Below are 13,035 nucleotides of genomic sequence, written 5' to 3' on the forward strand. Positions count from 1 at the left end.
CCGCAGTGTATTATGGATGGTGTTGCGTTAGAAGTGTTAGAAAAGACTTTCATGGCCCTCCCTTCAAGAAATGATGTTATCCAGGAGGTGGCTTGGTCAGAGAAGTGTGCAGAGTGGGAGAGGTGTGAGGTGAGGGTCTTGTGGTCCACTAGGTCGAATGCCGCTGAGAGGTCGAGGAGAAGTAAAAGGGCGGGTTTACCTGTGTCCAGTATCTTGGTTATTTGGTTTTTAAGGTCCAGCAGAGCAGTCTCTGTTCCATGACCTTTGCGGAAGCCTGACTGTCTGGTACCTAGGATGGAGTTAGTTTCAAGGTATAGTTGGATTTGGCTGTGTGCCACTTTATCTAGAATCTTGAGAAGGAAGGGGACTGTTGTTATAGGTCTGTAGTTGTTAGGCACCGTGGGGTCGAGAGTGGGCTTTTTTAGAAGTGGGCGCACCCAAGCTTCTTTGAGACTGTCTGGGACAGAGCAGGTCTTGAATGAGGCATTAATGAATGCGGTAATGATTGGGGCAAGTGGTTCAGCGCAGTCCTTGATTAACTTTGGAGGGCATGTATCGGCTTTGCAAGTCAATGGTTTCAAATGTTTCAGAATGTCCAGGACTTCTAGTTCTGAAACTTCGTTAAAGGCAAATTTGGGGATGTTAATGGTTTTGCTAGACGATTGAGAATCTGAGTGCCGACTCTGTTTCGGCAGGGTATTGTAGTGGTCACGGATTTTGTTTTGTAGGAGGTCTATTTTGTTGAGCATGGCGGCTTGGATACTGTTGCACCAGCCTTCATCCTTAATGATCTCGTCAGTGGAAGTGGGAGGCACTGTGAGCTCTTTAAAGATGGAGAAGAGTTCTCTTGAGTGGCACTTCGAGTCTGATATTCGACGGTTGTATGATTCAGATTTGGCATTGAAGGTGGCGGTTTTGTATTTTTTTGCGGTGTCTTTGAATAAGTCTTTGGTGATGTCGCATGGGTTGGCCTGCCAATTTTTAAGTGCTTGGCGCTTTTTGTTACGCAGAGCTTGGAGGTCCTCTGTGAACCATGCGTTTGAATGGAAAGACTTTTTTTCTTTTTTCTCTTCTAGAGGAGCAATGGAATTTATAGCATTGGTGAGCGTATCCTTGAGTATGTCTGCTAGGATGTTAGGATCTTGTGGGAAAGGTGGGGCGAGGCATGGGGTGTTGAGAAGGGGGCGTAAATTGTCTGCAGTTAATTTTTTGGAGCTTCTGGCTAAGGTGGCGGATTTATGTACTGGTGTTTTTTTGGTAGGTATGTTAATGGTGTTGTTGTGAGAGAGGGGTAGTTTGGCCGATAGTATGTCTGCATTCCCTTCCCATGTGCGGGGTGTGGGTCTGATATGATGGATGTCTTTATAGATTAGGGCAACCCCCCCCCTGATTTTGTAGGTCTGTCTTGCCTAAGGATGGAGTAGCCTACTGGCACAGCTAAAGTAATGGCGGGGCCTGAAGCTTCATGTAGCCAAGTCTCTGTGATGGCTAGCAGGTCTAAGTCGAGACTGGAGATGAGCTCATTGATTTCTAAGGCATGGGCAGTGAGCGATCGAGTGTTAAGTAATGCGCATTTGAGTATTGGCGCTACCTGACTTCTGTTGGGAGGCTGCTGTTTTGTTTGTTTTTTCTGATTGAGGTTGGATGGGATGGATGGTTTAGGAGTGGGTGTGAGGCTGGTACACGGTGTGAGGATGTGAGGAATCCTGGCCATAAGGTTGTGGGAGACGGATGTGCGGGAACCTAGTCTATAGTTTCTGTGTGATGTTGGGATGTGTTGCGATGAGAAGGACCTAGGTAGTGTGCGCGTCCTCAGTCTGCACAGTCTGGTGCAGCTATTAGGTATAGAGGTGTGAGGATGCGTGGTGTCGGGACTAGAGTGAGAAGGTGTTGAGTTTGTGTTGGACGGCGTCATGATGCTGGAGCTAGGTAAGCAAGAGTGTAGATAATGTTGTCCATATATTGAGGTGGCGAGGAGTGTGCCTATGAGTAGTAGAGTGTTAATCTGGTGGTGCAGCCCTGGTAACATGCTGGAGTACTCTGTTGTCCACGTGCAGGGAGGCGAGACTGAGCAGCGATGGTTCTGGTAGTGCGAGGCGCTAGCTGCCTAGAGGATGTCAGATGGCAGAAATGTGCAAAAAGCATTCACTGTCTACAAGTACGAAATGAGGCATTTTGAATCATGAGTATAAGATTTTAGCATTGCAATGATACATGTGCAGAAGTTACTGGTACAAGGAGTGACTTACAAGATAGAATCATATCATGATTTACGCAATTCAGAGTCTGGGGGCAGTGCAGAGCAGTCTTGGTGTGAAGTGTTCTACTCACATAGCCTTCGAGTCCAGGGAGGGCCGTCTCCGTGACTCCAGAGGCGAACAGGGGCAAACAGGAAGGGCCTTGCTCTCTGGGCCTTCCTCGATTGGGCCGGCTTCCGCCTGCCGGCGGGCTGGCACGCAGATGAACGAGACGCGTTGCTAGGCAACGCAGTAAACAATGGCGGCGGCCATTTTGGGAGGCTCTTTCGGCGGCGTGGTGCAGGCAGTGGGCTTCGGGTGCCTGAGGGGATACACTGCGCACTCGTGACTCGTGAGTGAGGCTCACCTAAAGAAGCACAGGGAGTGCTTCACAGCGACTGCTCCAGCAGCGCTGTACAGATGGGCCAGTTGGGCCAATTGGTCCATTTCTGATGTCTCCATGGCGCCCAGGTGGATTTGTTATGGTAGGATTCGCGTTCTGTTACGCTCACCTGGTATCCACAGGGACGCCACCCAGCTGGGTTACTCACTGGTATGCTTCTCAGCTTTGCCCTGATGTGGTCTGCGGGGAAGGTTCTGCCTGAAAATACAGGAGGACTGTGTTCAAGACTGACCAACTGGGGTAAGTATCCTCCCTCCACCCCCGTATGATTTCAGTCCTGACATATTATTTCTTGAACACTTTTCTTTTTGCATACGCCCTTATCTCACAGTATTTTGTATTTAGAAGTAAGGATCGGCAATAGGTTTATTAGTATAGGCCATTTAATTTTGACAGATTCGACTAGGACTGCGTTAATACTATTTGATGGTCGTAGCTTGCTCCCATCTTTAGATTTTTGTCAACCAACCCATTGAAGTTCAATAAACACCCTTGAACTGTGATCACTTGTGTCTGTCTTCAAAGTTTGATACTGTGCCTTCCTTACAAGAGGCAGATAGATAAACATATGCCCAACTCCAGCATTGAATTACGCATTCCCTGGTGAAGAAAGGCGCCACACGTGTTCTGAGTCCCATCAAGCTTACTTTATTGCAGGGGGAGGGCAAAAGGAATATCTCCAAACTTTATGGACTGCAGGATGACATGTTAACTCTCCGACCTAAATACATGGCTCAATGGGAGGTGGACTTGGGTCACACGGTGGAGGATGAATCTTGGGTGGATATATGGACGAGGAACTTCCATTTATTAAACAAATAAGGAATGCGCTTGTAAGCTGACCCTGCATTGGTCCTATCCGTTTAACTAAAGTTTGAGAAAAAAAAGTTGCGTGTCCGGGGAAAAAATTGAAAGTAAAATGCCTGGTAATTCCATGACTGGCAATTTTCCCAGACCGGCAAACTACAATTTTGCTAGTGGGGGCTCACTGATTTACCTCCAGCAAAGACCTAGAGGTAAATCAGGCATCCACCGGCAAAAAACAGCCTGCATTTCTGACACCAGTACTACTTGTAAATACCAGCAATCCCCTCCACGGAGTCCATGGAATGGGGATTTACCGACGTTGCTAGCACCTGGAATATCCGAGTAACAACGGGATATCAGACACCAGTAAAGGTAGGGACAATTTCCTGGTACCCCGCTGAAATTACCGGCGGGATACCAGCAAACTCGTAAAGACCACAATATTCTTGTTACCCAACTGGATATTTTTTTGTAATATAATCAGGGGTCACAGAGGGAAAAACAATATAGAGAAAAAACTCCACTTTTGTAGATTTTTATGTATTCGGGAAATGTAAGTATTAAATTAAAAAAGTCTGCTACTATCCAGATACTGTGTAATTATATATAGGTTACAAAATACACATCAAGATGAAAAAGATTATGCAAAATCACATTTTTAAGGATCATTTCCCATCTATAAATTGTAATACGTAATTATTCACACATACTAAAAGAAACGTGTGTATTTAAATAAAGCAGGTACAATTAAACTGTTTAATAACTAGCAATATCACATAAAGAAACATGATTTTTATTAGTTTCTAAAAGAAAGGTGTAATGTCACATTCACACATTGATTTGTGTGCTACTAACCATAATCCTAGTTGTCAGCTGCCTACAGATGTTCCATTGGCATACATCTAGAGTATTAATGAGTACAAAATAGCTCATGATATGATATGATAGGTTATTTATAACGTGCTTAATACCCAGAGGTTTCTAAGCGCGGACCCGGGGATTGAACCTGTGTTGCTCCATGTCGACTTGCTTCCAAGGCGAGCTTGCTGCCCCTGAGCTATTCTCCGAAGAACAATAACAATGTATATGTACATAAACCGGGAACGACCATGTAAGAATTGGCGAACTAAAAAAGACAGTATTTGTACATTATCATAATTTTTGATAGAAATGTGTTAATTAAAATGTCCGATATGGATGCAACTCAGAGGGGAAACATATTTTAGTTATGTTGTACGTTTTATAGAATATTGGGAAGTTGTCCGCACATTCTACATTTATTTCTGGGAAATTCTGGCACCATTTCTTTCTGTATAATAACATTATAGTAGTATTCAAAACCATATTGTACGTGGTATACAAACACATACATGTACACTATTGTGTTCAAGAAACTAACGTATGCACTGCACTAACTAGGAGAATGCTACCTTAAGAAATCCATACATTTTCTGGAATTAATTGAAAACCTGATTATCTACAAAATAACACTTTACAAAAATAGGACTCCTGACAATGAGTTTACACAACTATTTCAGAAAGATAATCTCTCCAAAGTTGTGTCCATCCACAATTGGGTCACCTAGACACTACAAGACATCTTTTCTACTTATGTAATGTTGGTAATGTCTCATGAAAGTCTTCAAAGTCATGAAAGGACTTCTGAAGTGGCTATACAAATAATCTTTTACTTTAAACATTTAAGTATTTTCTAGAGATCCCCTTTGAATTAAAGTATCTTAAAATTTCACAGAGTATAGTATTTATTTTACAAAAGTAAAATCTCATCTCAAATATTTCTTATGGCCCGAAATAGTGTACTCGTAACCTGAAGATGCAATTTAAATGATAGTGAGAACCGTTAATGCATCTGGCAAGATGTAAGTATGTTTCACTTAATAAAGGAGAATCAAAATGTTGCAGATTCTATGTTAACTCACACTAACTGTACTCTCCCTTGCAGATATAATTATGCAGTTACATATTGACACTGTAAATATAATCCTTTATAGGATTTCTTGATGTTGAAATAAAGAAACAACTTTACAGAATATTATCAGCAATTTTATAATTCTCGGAATATTAACGAAGTGTGCATCCTCAACTGAGCCACACACACTCTTCTAATAAGTAAATATTACTACTAAATTGCACTAATATTGCACTGTGTGGTTCTCTTAGTTGCTCTATGTATACTCTGCAAAACATAAACTCATGTTCACTGCTCAGCAAAATCAAGCATGGTGAGAGTGAAACATTTGCAATGTGAATATAATGTTTTACCTCAACCTTTTCACATTCCTTCTCTAAACTAATTTGTACTACAATTATTATTTTCTGGGATCAAATTCTAAATGTCGATTCCAGTCAAAGTGGATAAGCATTCTTTACATTTCTAGACAATTTAGACTTGTATTGTACTACAAAATTATGGCATACAAGCCAATTTGTTTTTATTCACAGCACGTTGTGAAGTATTGATTTTGGTACGGATTTTTGATGCATTAGCCCATTATATTTCATGCATCGGTATCAAATATTTTTCACCCAGCACATTTCTTAATGAGGGGTGGAGCCAAGACCCACAGTGACTGCTGTTTTTCTCCTGGGTAGGCATTGATAACCAAGTATGCAAAATGCTGCTCTTTCCTTGAATACCATACTAACTTCCTCCACAATAAGAACATTCATTTTACTGAGCAGTTAAACACATTCATGGGCTGCTGCTCCAGATAGATTCCTGTCGTCTAACTTTTTTTCATGCTGCACTGGTAGCATTGCCACAGGTTGTAGCATGACACAACCTATATTAAATGCTGCAAAACCAGAGGGGGGCAGCAGTTACCACACAGCATAGGGTGCGGCAGGTCTCTTGGTGGACAGAAAATATCAGGACACAAATTAGACAACTCTTTGCTGTGTCAGCCTGGCCACTCGCATACAATACAGCAGCAAATACCTGATAAACTACCCCCGCCCAGGCCGCACCCAAAATTGCATTATCCAAACATCGCAACCTACATTTTGTGGAAAATAAACTGATTAGAAAACTTAGTAAAGACATACTGCAGTAAAATGACTGAGTACTGATAGCAGAGAATGCTGCCACAAATAAAACGCAGGAGCCAGCGGGTGTAGTAATACTTCTTTTTTTTTCCCTTACATTGGAACGTCACTTCCCGTTTGACGTTCCGTCCCTCTGAGGCTGCCTTAAAGGGACAGCCCGCGGCAACAACACCCCCGGACAAATGTTCTTACAACAACAGTAACTTAACTGTTTACTAAACAATCAGCACTCCTCTACTAACCTTGGAGACTTCTTGATTGTCCTTTGGGGCCGTCCTCGCGACCCTTGGCTGATGTCGCCGCCAACCTCTATTGGAAGATTTGGTTGACGTAGAACTTGCGGTTCGAGGGGGACCCATTCCTCATCATGAATGTCAACATACTCCGGGTCCGGATCGATGGGTGGTGGCATTTCCTCTACTCCTCTCGTGACACGCTTAAACAGTGAGCTGTTCCGTGTCACTTCTTTTTCATCATTTGCTGCCGTTACCATTGTCCCTTTCACAGCAATGACTTGAAGCAGTTCTGGTGAGAATTGGGGGTCGGTCTTTTTGTGCACGGCTTGTTGCACCCATACTCATCCCCTATTTGGAAGTCTTTGGTTTGTGCTCGCCTCCTTTTGTCAGTCTGTTCTCGTGCCTTCCCTTTCCTTTCTTCATCTTTTCGGATGACTTCCTGGTCTGGTTCCGGCCTTAGTGCAGGGTTGTTGACGACTCTAGTTCTGACTCGATATTTCACCATGAGCTCAGCTGGGGTTTTATTGGTTGCTTTGTGAGGCGTGTTTCGATAATCTCTCAGCATTCTGCATAGGGCTTGATGCGGGACAGTCCCTTCGAGACGTGCTCTTTGCATGGTCTTTTTGATGGATGCCATGAACCTTTCTGTCATGCCATTGGCCTGGGGCCCCCTTGGGGTGACTTTTTGGTGTCGGAACCCCATGTGTTTTGCAAACACTCCAAATTCATGGACACTGAAAGGCAGACCGTTGTCTGACTTTATCGTGTCCGGAATCCCCCACTCGCTGATGACCTCGTCGAATGTGGCCACAACATGTGCAAACGCTGTGGACTTCACTTGTTTCACGATGGGGAACCTGGAGTGTTCATCAATCAGCAGTAGTAGGTAGTCACCTGATTCTAATGGTCCGTAGAAATCTGTCGCAACTCGTTCCCACGGGCGATCTGAAATCGTGGTTATTCTGAGTGTTCTGGTTTCGCTGTGCATTGACAGGCTGTGCAGTTCCATACCCACTGGTCGACCATATCGTCCATGAACGGGAACCATACGTGGCACCATAGCTGTCTTTTTGTATTTTCAGCACCTCTGTGGCCTTCATGAGCAGTTTTAATGACCTCTGCTCTTAGTGTATTGGCAATGACTAATTTGCACCCTCCAAGCAGAATGGAGTTGTCTTGGACTGCTAACTCGGTGTGCACTCTGGCAAGCCTCTCGAGTTTGTCTCGACTTGCTCCTGGATGTCTTTGGACCACCCTCCGAAAGTCTTTCCATTTATTGTTTCCTGTCAGACTGATGGCCAGAGCCATCAATGGGTCTGCCGCTCAGGCCGCAGCAACGGTATCAATGGAGATGGTCGGGGGTAAAGCGTTGGCAGTGACGTAGCTGATGTATGCCAAGTCCCCGGGCCTTGAAGCAGGGACGCCGACAGGGTGGCGCGATAGGTAGTCTGCCGGGTTGTTCTCACCCCCCGGTCCGTGGATGATCTCAAAGTTGTATTCTTGCAAGCGGATTCCCCACCGTTCAATTCTAGGGGGCATTTTCGTATTTGGGTTTCCAAAGAGGGATAAGAGGGCTTGATGATCGGTTATGAGGGTGAACGTCTTGCCACTGATGAAGTGATGAAAGTGTTTGCAGGCCCAGATGGCTGCTAGGCTTTCTTTCTCTGCCTGAGAGTAAGCCGATTCCAGGGGAGCCAGGGCTCTACTGGCATATGCAACCACGTGTCTAGGATGCATGTCTAGGCCACTGGTTTGGGCGAGGATCGCTCCCAGGCCCACTGGGCTGGCATCGACGACGATTTTGGGGTGCCATTCCGGGTCAAAATATGCAAGTTTCCTGGCTTCCACAAGGGAGTGTTTGAGGTTGTCAAAAGCAGCTTGGCACTCGTCAGTCCACTGGAACGGGTCTTCTTTTTGTAGTAGTCGTCTCAGGGTCCGGTAATGGTCGCAAATTGCTGTATGTAACGGGCACAGTATCCTGCCATGCCCAGGAAGGATCTGATATCTGCTGCTTGGCTGGGTTTCTCAAGATGGAGGATGGTGGAGACTTTGTCGGGGTCAGGGGTCATCCCTTCAGCCGAAAAAATATGTCCAAAGAACTTGAGTTTGTCTCTGCTGAACCAACATTTCTCTATGTTGAGAGTTAGCCCGGCCTCCTGTATTGCGGTGCAGGCAGCTCGAAAGGCATGATCGTGTTTGCGATGAGTCTTCCCGAACACAAGAATGTCATCGCTATAATTTAGCGTTCCTTTTATGGGCCGTATAATTTGCTGTATTGTTTCATGGAATATTTCGGCAGCTGAAGAGATCCCAAAGTTTAGTCTTTTGTAGCAGAATAGCCCTGGATGGCAGGCAAACGTGGTGATTGGCCGGGAATCTGGGTGAAGCACGAGCTGGTGGTAACCTTGATTAAGGTCCAGCTTTGAGAACAGTACTGCCTTGTTTAGTTGGACGATCATGTCTTCGATTTTTTGGACCCGGGTACCGTTCTCGTTGTATGGCGGTGTTAGCTACTCTCATATCTATGCACAGTCTGAGATGCCCACCTTCCTTCGGGACAATTACAAGAGGCGATACCCATGGTGTTGGGCAAGTGGCCGGTTCAATAATGTTGTCTCCCCGAAGTTGATTGAGTAACTTTGAGACCGCTTCTTGTAGATGAAACCCGACTCTGCGTGGGTGTTGTGGGACCTGGCAGACTTCTGGGTCTATATGTAGCTTGACTGGTGGGCCTTTCAGTCTGCCTAGGCAGTGACAAATGTTTGGGAATTCTTTGAGTACTTCGTCTTTTGTGGCGATGGCGGTGTTGGAGGATCTTTGGTCCACGTTGTATATTTGAGCATGCTTCAGGGTTTGGGGTTCAGCTGTGTTGATGAGGTCGCCGTCTCGCACAAGTATGTTGATCAGGCCTAGGTGTGACGCAGTTCTGTAGCTCATTAGACAGCGCCCTTTCGTGGGGCTTCTGATGACATGAATGATGGTGGTGGTAGATTTGCCGCCGAATGTGAGGCGTCTTTTGAAGGAACCTATGCTGCACAAGGGTGTATCGGCACCCCATTGGTATATTTTGGACGTCGTCTGGCTTAGTGTGGGTTTGCTGTGAAGTTGTTGAAATTCCTTCTCACACATGATGTTTACTGTCACCCCGGAGTCAATTAGGAAGCAGAATTGTTGGTTGCAGATATCTACTTGTATCCTGGGTGCTTCACGTGCCACTTCTTCATCCATGATGAGATTTACAAACTCGTCTTGGTTGTGTGGATCATATTGATCTCCTTCGTAGTCTGGATAGCCTTGCGACAATGCGTAAGGGACTTGTCTTGACGGCGGTGGACCGTCATACTCGTCTACCAGTTGTGTGTTGGGCTCCGGAGTTTCATACTGTGGATAGTCATCTTCCGTAAATACTTCTTACACCACTCTGACGTACCTCCGCGGTCCCTGTTGGCAATGGCGAGTTTGGTACAGCTGATTGGGTGCAGGCCGCTGGAATGATCTGTAGGATGGAGTAGCGGTCATGCGGGGTGTGGGGAAAGGTCTCCCTTCTCTGCATACAATTTGGAAGTGCCCTTCCCTGCCACAGTTCCCACACTTTTGTGTGAGGGCAGGACATGAGCCCCCGTGGGGGAAAGTCATCCCGCACCTGTAGCATTGTCTCTGCATTCGTGGGGTGGCTATGCCGCTCGACCCACTGGTTCTTTCACCGCTCCTGGCATTGCCTGCTTGGACTGCTGCTATGACGTCGCTTTTGTCTTGCATGGTGGCTGCAGTGTTGGATAGGTGTGTGGCTTGCTTGTCCACTCTCTCGAGTATTCGGGCCAACTCAGTCACTTCCTCAATGGTGATGGGTTTCTTGAGTAGCTGTTTTTTCAATGCCGGTGAGACACATCCCTCAATTACTCTCAAACGGATGGCTTCGTCCAGTGAAAACGGATTGAATTGGCAGTGTGCGCCCTTTATCCTGAGTCTTGTGATGAACTCATCAACTGTTTTTTCAATGCGTTGCGTGCACTGATTAAATATGTACCTTTCGTAATCCCTGTTGGGGGCGATGATGAGTCGTTTGTTTAAGGCTGTTATTAAGCTTGCAAAGTCAGTGAGTTCTGATGGGGGAATGGTTTTGATTAGTGTTTTTATTTCTGTGCCCGCCGTGTTAATAAACATGCTGCGCAGGCGTGGGGAGGTTTCTTCGCCTGTTGCATCTATGAAATTATTGAAGTCTTCCAGCCATTCCACCCATCTTGCCCCTTTGTTAGCTTGGGGTGTCATGGAGAAAGGGGGAGGCATGCGCCAAGCCGTCGCAGTCGATCTCGTGGCTGGTGCAACTGGTGGCGTTCTTTGGCCTGCTTGGTCGGCTGAAGTGCTCATGTTGGACCTGGGCGGGAACCTGGCGTTCTGTGATGAGTATGTAGCTTGGGTTCTCTGTTTTGGTGGGTCCTACGCAGTCACAAGTCTCTGGGTGGCGTTGTGCAGGAGGTGTGACCCACCTGTAGACCACTGGTGTTTAGCTGTACAGCCTTAGAAATGTTGGGCTCCGTGCTGCGGTGGATTCTGCCCCAGTTGCTCAGTGGGCAGCTGGGCTTCTTAAGGTGGCAGGCTTTTTTTTTTCTTTTTCTGAGGCCTGGTTGGTTTCCTGTCGGGGATGCATGCTCTTTGTGCGCACTTTTATTTAAATTTTTTTTTATTTATTTTTTTCAGCGGCCCCCTGCAGGAAGTGGCGAGTCGCGGCAGGATCACGTGACTGTTGGTGGGCGGTCGCGGGTGTGACCGCGAGCAGTTGCTGGATACTAGAGTGCGAAGGCTGTGTAGGGACGACCTCCGGGCAGCGGGATCGCTGCTTGCTGGACGCGTCGCGTGGTGGGATCACCAGCGCGCAAGGAGGACCGCAGGACAGTGGGATCACTGTCTTCGTGCGGCGGCCATGTGGTGGGATCACTGACGCGCCGTAAGGAGGACCGCTGGCTTGGATGGTCCTCGTCGCCAGATGATAGCAGTGGATGCTTCCACAAATAAAACGCAGGAGTCAGCGGGTGTAGTAATACTTCTTCTTTTTTCCCTTACATCGAAACGTCACTCCCCTGTGACGTTCCGTCCCTCTGAGCTGCCTTAAAGGGGCAGCCCGCTGCAACAAGTACCAAAACAAAAATGGATAGCCACTGGGTGCACATGCCCTCCTTTTCACTTATAGAAACCTTGTAAGTGAGTTATATTGTAATTGGAATTGAATTGAAAAAGTGATATTGATAAGCATGTACAATGATTTAACTGTTCTAGTTTTGTAGAGTAGAAAGCTACAATGCATATATTTTTATCTGTTACCTTTCTTTAAATCTCAGCCACAGGTGATGGGGACCAGATCATGTGTTACTGCCCTTGTTTCCATGTTGTTCTTTTAATGAAACAGGTACTGTACTGACAAAATACTTTTCTCATTTTCTGTTTTACAACAATGATGTTGCAATATTGCAGAAGAATGTTGAAGTGGTTTTCATAGTGATGTTTTGCCACAGGGGAATTGCTTCTGCAGTTGCCATTTTCCATAGAGCCCTCCCCATTTTCAACCTTGTTTTCAGTAAGTCCCTACTTCTCTTCACATATAAAGAGTTAGCTGCACCTGACACTGTCCCTGTGACTGAACCACTGCTTCCTAAACTCTTATTGCACGGACCCCCTCGTCAGATTCAGTAGAATGCAGGTGACACTTTACATTGGATCTCACCTGAATCCTGCCCTCTCACAGGTGACTTGTTTGCTAGATTACGCCAGGCTCCTGCCATACCCGGCCATCGCATGTTTATTTTCAATGGACTTGTGTTTCTTTTTTTCAAACATCTGAAGATAGGCATGCTTTTTGTAAAGCTCTGACCCTATGTCTATCACTGTATTGTTTCAATATCAGTACCCATCTAAGTCAATGTTTGTCTTCCTCCTGGGGGTACATAACATTTTGTTTCTTAGCTAGACTGGACAACAGTAGCTCCTTTTCCATGACCTAATAATTCCCTTCTTTTTCTAGCTATGTGCAGATAAGAACACAGTGTTATTCTGGATCAGTGTTCACATCATCTCCCAAAGTTTCTTCACTTAGCATCTGGATTATATAGACTTTGGTCCTCCTAGAGAAGAGCAGTTCACCCAGCCTAGATCTACTACTCTATCTCCTGAACGGGGTGAATTTGCTAGCAGGGTACTGGTCTTGCTCTTCTCAATACCACCTACTTGCTGTTACAGTTCATGCCATTCCAGTCAAACAAATGTCATCGCTGTGCCTCATAAACCTCCTAAT

The 13,035-nt window shown here is 45.7% G+C and overlaps 1 protein-coding gene across 2 annotated transcripts in view; it reads left to right on the forward strand.

The window, feature by feature from the left end:
- LOC138467869 (N(4)-(Beta-N-acetylglucosaminyl)-L-asparaginase-like) overlaps positions 1-13,035 on the forward strand; it is a 601,150-nt gene that overhangs the window by 468,782 nt on the left and 119,333 nt on the right. The window contains exon 8 of one of the 2 annotated variants that reach the window (XM_069608161.1): positions 12,086-12,153. The exons of the other annotated variant lie outside the window; for it this stretch is intronic. Coding sequence (XP_069464262.1) covers positions 12,086-12,153 — 68 coding nt within the window. The remainder of the gene's footprint in view (positions 1-12,085; positions 12,154-13,035) is intronic. 2 annotated transcript variants of the gene reach the window in all.

This window comes from Ambystoma mexicanum, chromosome 4q (genome assembly GCF_040938575.1).
Source record: "Ambystoma mexicanum isolate Mex_15411 chromosome 4q, UKY_AmexF1_1, whole genome shotgun sequence".
Lineage (NCBI taxonomy): Eukaryota > Metazoa > Chordata > Amphibia > Caudata > Ambystomatidae > Ambystoma > Ambystoma mexicanum.